The sequence below is a fragment of the Empidonax traillii genome, unplaced genomic scaffold, assembly GCF_003031625.1.
Source record: "Empidonax traillii isolate 1590-97213 ecotype Southwest subspecies unplaced genomic scaffold, ASM303162v1 scaffold1063:size215077, whole genome shotgun sequence".
NCBI classification, from domain to species: domain Eukaryota; kingdom Metazoa; phylum Chordata; class Aves; order Passeriformes; family Tyrannidae; genus Empidonax; species Empidonax traillii.
Genome location: NW_020956256.1, coordinates 198,912 through 207,029, shown reverse-complemented (window position 1 = coordinate 207,029; position 8,118 = coordinate 198,912). Strand labels below are relative to the sequence as shown.

Here is an 8,118-nt window from a genome sequence, read left to right as displayed (position 1 = left end):
TGAAGTAACCAGCTTTGAGAGGCCTCAGAACCACAGTGTGGGACACGTTACTCGCTCTGGGAGCCGGGCGTTAAGGGGAACGGTTGGGTTTCATTGCAGGGAGAAAACACAGTGGAAAAGGCAGTGCTGACAGATCTGAGGGTTTATGGTCACAGAATGCTTAAGGTCACAGCCTGACCCACTTCCCCCCCAGGCTGACCCAGCTGCTCCTCCCCAGGCAGAGGAACTTGCTCAGGGACTTGCTCCTGTCTGCAAGGAGCTTTATTTTTACACAGCACCATCCAAAAGAACGGGTGTTTGGATTGGGCACCCTGTCCAGGCTCTGGCACGTGGGAATTTCTGGGACAGGGCATGAAGACAGGAGGAAGCTGCAGGATGCTCAGGGGGAAGAACATTTCAAACCATTAAAAGATACGGAGCGATCCTGTCCCACTTGACGTTGAGCATGCCAGAGACAATGCCAAAATCCTCTGGGGGGAAGGAATCATCCGACAGTTCCACATCCAGGGCAGCACTGGACACAACAAAGGCAGGGATAAGAACGGAATCTTAAGACTTGGCATCTGCTCACAGGATCTACAGCAAAGCAGGCTGACAGTTCCCTCCCGACCCAATGGAAGAACTAATTTGTGAAAGAGGAAAAGTCACCAACACAACATGGTGAGGAGAGCTGAGGTGTCTTATGGGGAGACTGCAGAGAGAGAAAGGCACAGCTGAGAGAAGCAGCCACAAAGACAGGAAACACACTAGTTTTTCTATAACAGAATTTGGCAGATAGATACCATCCCACAGACACATGCTTCGGCCTGAATAATAAACAAATCCCACCTACAAAGTTACAGTATCTCATTAATATTATAGGAGTCCAATGTGCAAAAGAGCCCACAAAGCGAGTCAAGAGAGCTGTGTGCACGGGGAGCAGAGTGTCCCAGAACACCACAGGAGCAACATGTCCATGCTGGACTGCCAGCTTGAGCAACCACGTGGGGAAAGCAGGGACTAGGGAAGAGGAAGGAAAAGGCAAATTGCAAGGTCAATCCTTTAGGCACTGCTGGAAAGCTCAGAGTTCAAGGGAGCAAAGGCACTAGCAGATCATGGAGCTCAGAAATCACCTCCTGCCCTGCAGCCACACATGGAATGTTTGCTACTGGTTCATACCGAAGCCTGGGCAGGGCTTACCTGGAGCCAACATTGTAGATGTTGTACTGCAAAGTCAAGTCCTTGCCCTCCACTGCGTATCTGTTCAACAGGGATTTGGAGGCCAGGAGCCTGGCACCATCCTCACAGCGGGACACGGGAACCAGGGCACACAGGGCGAGGAGCAGGAGCTTCATCTGCAAACACAGGTCAGTGGAACGTTTGAAATCTCTGAAATTTCCTGGGACGATGTAAGAATTGGCACAGCCATGTCCCAGATCTGAAGAAAAGTCAAAAGTTTCCTCCCTTTTCAAAGCCCCAGCCAATATCTCTGCCCTTCACAGAATCGCCAAATGTGCCGAGCTGAGAGGGACCCACAAGGATCATCACATCCAACTCCTGGCTTTGCACATCTCAGCGATGGGCAAAGCTCTTGGATCGCAAAGTCTCTTCCAGTAACTCTGAAAGCTCTGGGAATTAACAGTTTCACCAGTTTGAGCAATTAACAGTTAATTGCCCTTGTGAAGCCTGGCAGCTTTTCCAGCACTGTCTTACACGACCGAGTTAGTTCTTCTCAGAGAGCACCAGCTCCTCACTTCCAACATTTGTTCTTATTTACTACTTTCAGCCACTGAGGAACCACCAACTCCCTCCAGCAGCCTCATGATCCCCACAAGTCCCTGCTCCGGGACAGGTGTCCCAATTCACCCAAACCCAAACCCCAGGAGCTGCCCTGTTGAGAGGACAAGGAGACCATGGACATTATAAACAGGACCTGTGAGGACACCTGGTAGGGCTTTGACAGGCAAGAACTGCTTCAGTGGCAGGGGTTCCACTCTCCACAGTCACAGAGTGGTTGGGCTTGGATGGGACTGTGAAGCCCATCCAGTTCCACCCCCTGCCATGGGCAGGGACACCTTCCACTAGACCAGGTTGCTCCGAGCTCTATCCAACTGGCCTTGAACACTTCCAGGAATGGGGCAGCCACAGCTTCTCTTGGCAACCTGGGCCAGGGCCTCATGAACCTCACAGGGACGAATTTCACCCCAGTATCCCATCTAACCCTGCCCTCTGGTGGGGAAGTGGGAAGTCTTGTCCAATCACTCCAGGCCCTTGTCCCCAGTCCCTCTCCAGCTCTCCTGGAGCCCCTTTAGGCTCTGGAAGGGGCTCTCAGGTCTCCCTGAAGCCCTCCCTTCTCCAGGTGAACACCCCCAGCTCTCCCAGCCTGGCTCCAGAGCAGAGGGGCTCCAGCCCTTGGAGCATCTCCGTGGCCTTCTCTGGACCTGCTCCAGCAGCTCCAGGTCCTTGCTGTGCTGAGGGCCCCAGGGCTGGAGGCAGCTCTGCAGGGGGGGTTTCACCTCAGCAGAGCAGAGGGGCAGAATTTCCCCTCAGGTGCTGCCCACACTGTGGGGATGAGACCAGCACAGCGTTGGCTTTCTGGGCTCCCCCTGCATGTGGCTGGGTCATGTTGAGCTTCTTGTCACCCCACACGCCCAAGTCCTTCTCTTCTGGGCTGTTCTCCAGCCATTCTCCCTCAGCCCGTGTTTATGCTCAGGGTCGCCCTGGCGCACGTTCACCACCTGCCCTTGGCCTCGCTGACCCACCTGGGTTTGTCACGGTCCCCCCTGCCCAGCCGGACCCGCTGCCTGTGCCAGAGGCCCCTTCCTTCCCCCCAGTCCTGCCCCGCTCCGGCCGCACCAGCGTGTCCAGCCCGGGCTGCTCCTGCCCCTCCACGCAGCACAGGGACCCGCAGCCCGGTCCGTCCCCGCCCCTCAGAGCCCACAGCCGAGCCTCCCCCACAGCCGAGCCTCCCCCACAGCCGAGCCTCCCCCACAGCCGAGCCTCCCCCACAGCCGAGCCTCCCCCACAGCCCGGCCCCGCTCGGCCCGGCCGCCCTCACCGTGCCCGCCGCCGCCACCGCCACAGAGCCAGGTCAGCGCACACGTACCGGAAGTGACGCGCACGAAGCGCGCCTCGCGACCTCCCACGGCCCGCCGGGAAATGGAGTCCGACCCCGCCCTGCAGCGAGGACTCCGCGCCTGCGCAGAGCGAGCGCGCTGTGCTGCCCCCTGGTGGCGGAGGATGGGGGATGGATTCCCCGGGACCCCCGGGCTGTCCCTCACGGCGCTGGGCTCGCTCAGCTCAACTCCCCCCGCCCCGGACAGGCTCCAGCTTTGTGCCGCCCTCGGATCCTGACGCGTCCCGACCTCCCTGGCGCAAAGGCAGTAACGAAACAGCCCTGCTGGCATTTCCAGGGAGCCCCGAGAGCTCCCCTGTGCCCGCGTCTTCAGGCGGCTGCCTCTGGTGGCAGAAGGGCCCGCGGGGCTTCCTCTGGGCACATGTTCCTCCATGAACAGCCCGTGCACGCCTCTCCAGAACCCCCTGGCTGGCTCCGTGTGCCACCCTTGGAGCTCCCCACTCGCAGCCTTTGCCAACAGCTCCACCTGCACCCTCTTTGCCTTTCCCTGCTGCCCCGGGCAAAGCTCCTCCAAGCTGCTGACTATGGAAAGCAACCCAGAGATTCAATCCCTGATGGCCATTGTGGCCACATAACCACAGGTTGGGCTTCTCCCTCCCAGCCCACCCCTCTGCAGGGTTTGCTGCAGTCAGGGCAGGCTGGTCCCAGTCCCCAAACACTGACACAGCGCCTGGCCTGGGCCTGAGACCCTCAGAGCTTTTTCTGTGGAGGAGCATCTGCTGGAAACGTTTCATTCCTCCCCAGTAGGCGCATTTCTTGGGGCTTCTGGTCAGTATGGAATGGCTCTCTGGAGACAAGAGGAGATCACACAGCTCCATTGGCATCCACAAAACCGTGTTCTGGAAGATTCTGAGTCCTGTGTTAAGAAGAGGCGAAGCCACACTCTGATCAGAGGTTCCAAGGAGGTGATGTGGTTGTTTGGCTGTGTTGGTGTCTTGAGAGCAGAGAAACATGTGGCAGCTGTGTTAAGCATTTCCCTTTGGCTTTGCAGATGCTGTGTGGGCAGCCCTTGGAATGGGAGGAGCATTTGGGGCGAGCTGGGGCACAGCGAGGAGGAGCTGAGGGCTGGGGATTCCTCACGAGCACAGGGGTAGGTTTGTTTCTTTTGGTACCTTTGGTGCCACAGGTGGTGACGGCTGCAGGATCTCTCTTGAGCAGGGCAGCTCTGGCCAGAAGTTGTTCCTGAGCGTGGAGCACAAAAACCCCCGGTCAAGGTAAATCCCTGTGTTTTGGAGATGGAAAATTTAATGGCACTAGTTCACAGCTGTGCCAGTTCAGCTTAATGCAAAAGGAAAATCAAACACTTCTATCATGGGGGTATCCTTCCTGGATTTGTATAAACAGACACCCTCCTCTTCAGTATAAAGTGAGTTACTGAGATTTGTTCTTTATTTTACTCTTTCAAAGTTTTACACTTCAGTTCCAGTTTTACTGACGAAGCAGCCGTGTTGTGCAGCAGCAGTGCAAGGACTGGAGCTGTTGGGGGCGATGTCCCTTTTTTTCTGGAGGGGGGTCTGTCTCTTTTAGGCAGTGTTAATTTAATGAGCTGCCAGTTGTGGGAGCTCTTTCCCTTGTTTTGTGCCTCTTTGGGAGATTGGGGTGAGATGATGTCTTTTGGGACAACCGAATGTCAGCGTGGGGGGCGGGCAGTGGTGCAGCAGGTGTGGGGAGGATGAGGGGTCCGTGGGGGACTCCCACGCAGAAAGTGTCACAGCCCAAAAACGCATGAAAATTCATGGAGAGGGAAGAAAAACCATTGAACTGTTAACAGTGTTGAAAGGATTGAAAGAAAGAGGAATATCTCATTGTTATATACATTGAAAATAATATTCAATTACAAATTTAAAAAAAAAAAATTAAAACTAAAAAAAATTTTATGAAACTAAAAAAACTGCATAAAAGCATCTTAGAGTTATATATGAAGGAATTTAGAAAAGAAAGAGCCATCTACTCTTGTTACGTGTTATAGTCAAAGGAGGTGATATATGTAGTCTAAATAGAGATTATACATAACTGTAAATAGATACCAAATAGATATCTGGAAATGACCAATGTGTAAATAGATGTAAGTCTAAATATCTAAGTCCAAACAGGTCTCTAGTCTAAATATATTTTCTATGCAATGTGTTAATATATGATCTAAATATATAGAAGTGTAAACAGGCATAGTCTGAATAGACACATAAAAGTGTAAATAGAAATAAGGCTGACTAGTCATTCTATACAAGTGTATACATATAGGTGAATGTGTCTCTGTCTAAATAGGTCTCATCTAAGTGAAAATAGCTGAGACATAGAAATATATCTATGCCCTAAACCTGTCTGTGTCTGAGTAGCTGCGTAAGTGTGAATGTAAATGTGTGAGTGGGCACAGGCAAGCAGCTGGGACAGCCACAAATCCATGGCTAAAACATGAAGAGTAAATTCATTTCCCTTCCCTCACTAACTGGGGGATCCCCAAACAAGCCCCAGGCAGAGGCACCCAGGTGGGGACATTGCCATGGTCAAACTCGGTCCATACCAGATTCCCAGCTGATGTTCCCAGCTGCAAGATGACTGAGCCATGTCCAGTCCTCCTGCCAATCTCCCACTTTTAACCCATTCCTCCCTGCATTCCACCCCCTTGCTCAAGAAACCACGGCTGCTGTGGCTGGAGATGTGGAATTTACAGAGGTACATAATAAAGCTTAAAGAAAGAACAAACATGTAGACATATAATGCTCTGTGTTAACTATCCCACCCCTCCTGTCAGGGAATTAAACCACACAGTTAGTCAGGCACCACTGAGAGGTTGTGTGATTCAATGTATGAAGTCCTGAAGATGCTGAGTGTTGTCCTCCTTGCTGCCTGGTCCAGCAGTCCTGTCCAAGTAGCACATCCTCTCTAACTCAGAACAGCATTTGTGATGTTGAAGAGTGTAGCAGGATGGGAATAGAGCAGCTCGAACTTCATCTTAACCACAAGTTTTCAGTGGTGGATTGAACCAGCAGGGGTCTGCTGGTTTTAATGTTCAAGGCTGAGACCAGCTTGACCAAACTCTCAGGTGTATATGCAGGACAGGTGCTCCCTGAGTGAAGCCAGGAACAGCAGGGATGTGCAGGGTCTGATGTGGAAGGGAGAGGCAGAACTGTTGAGCAGGAGAAACCAAAGAGCTGATCACACCTTTTTCAGCAGCAAAGGATATTTTGCTGAGTAAGCCTGACAACACATACTGCAAAAACAAATGTGACTGACAGTCAGTGACTTTATCCTATAAAAGGCCAGTCCCATTTTTTCATGGCAAGGACTTCAGCACACCTCCCTAGGGTGTGTGAAGATTTTTCCCTTGAGTGGGGATGCCCCCCAAGGTTATGCCTTGACGCTGAGTGAAAGAGATTTGCCCACAGTTGCTGGTATGGGTGAGTAACATCAATCTCTACTTTATAATTGTTTTTTTCTAACTTTAATATAATTGCTTAAATATTGCCTCAAAAATAGTGCTCTGTGCCAGAAGTTAGGTATTTTTCTCTAAGCATTATCACTGTAATCAAATTAAATAATTAATTTGTTTTATTTATATAAATATATTCATTTTGCCATCCTTAATCCTACAGGACAAAGGTGTATAAAGGTAGAGTTACACCTGTATGATGCTTTAGACATAAACTGTTGACCAGGTCTGGGGCAGGAAATCATCAAAATTCCTGAAGTACAGGAACTTGAGAATATGATGGCAGCAGAGGATGTAGGAGGGGAGAACGTGGAGTACAGAACCACACTGCATTGTCAGAGCTTGTTATAGGAATGGTCACTTACAGATTAATAAATTGCAATCCCAGCACAGAATCCATTCCACTCACCCTGTGGTTAACATTTTGGGAGAGATACCATCTGGAAGAATTTCAGTCCTCACCATGTTTTATACTAGAGGTGTAAAGTCTCACTATTCTGGCCTGTGATTCTTTCTGTTTCTTGCAATACCCAAATTACAGCTTTAATTCATATTTCCATGGGGTTATAATAGCAGAGCCCTGTAATGCCTTGGACCAAAATCCTACAGATTGTGACTTTTCAGCCTAGTTGTCTGCTGCAATGCCCATGAGAGTTTATCACCTAGAACTGTTACTTTCAGTTCAAAAGGGTTTCCTTGCCTAGAAGTGTATAACTGGGCTTGCTCAATCAAAGCATTTTTGCAGGCATCAGAGACTTCTTCTTGTTTTCTGGTCCATTGTCAAACAACTTTCTTTGTAGTCGATTTCTGCTGCTTTGGCATCTTCCAGGTAGTGTCTCATTTTGACCTGACAGGGGGAAAGAATTTTTTTGCATAGGCACTAACTTTTGTCAATGACGAAACATTTTTAATGTTATTTCTGATCATGGGACACTGGACTGCACTAGATCATTCCACATTTGCTTCCTTATCATGAGATAACTCTTCAGTTTTGCTGCCTGATTTTCACCCACTGCCAGCACAACTGGTTCCGAAATTAGAGCCCAAATTTCCCCTAAGGTACTTGCTAGGACACCTATATTACCAGTAGCACTCATGACTGCTGGTATAATCAAGGGTTTCAGTGAAACACGTGCCCCTCTCAAAAGCCGTATTTTGATACTTTTAGTTACTGCTGCCTCATCCAGACTAGATCCTGTAATTAGCACGTGAGCTGCAGGAAATGAAAACCTTCTTCCTTGTACACCAACTCCTGAGGGATGGCACTGCTTTGGCAGTGTCTGCATATGCTGCTAGAACTGCTGCACACAACCACTGATACAGTGTAGGGCTGACAACACCCTGCCAAACAGGACCCCTGCTATTTTGTCACTGAGCACATCCCCAGTATCTCTGATCCTCATTACCTATGGGGCTTAATAGATTTTTTTCACCCATTAGTCAGTGGACAGCTGCAGTGCTGCTATCCCAAACTCACAACATCCGTGCCAGTATGCCTTCCCCTCTCTTCTGCTGAGAGATCTCTAAAAATTCCCTTTTGGAGTACAAGTGCCTGGGATGTGCACCCCTCCAT

At 50.5% G+C, this 8,118-nt stretch overlaps 1 protein-coding gene across 1 annotated transcript; it reads right to left on the bottom strand.

The window, feature by feature from the left end:
• Position 1: 1 nt before the first annotated feature.
• SSR2 (signal sequence receptor subunit 2) lies at positions 2-3,163 on the bottom strand (the record flags this gene model as incomplete). The annotated part of the gene is made up of 4 exons (XM_027904487.1): positions 3,038-3,163; positions 1,180-1,334; positions 416-514; positions 2-56 (listed from the first exon to the last, which is right to left on the bottom strand). Coding segments are annotated over exons 2-4 (309 nt in total), but the record flags the coding sequence as incomplete, so codon positions are not given.
• Between the last annotated feature and the right edge of the window lie 4,955 nt (positions 3,164-8,118).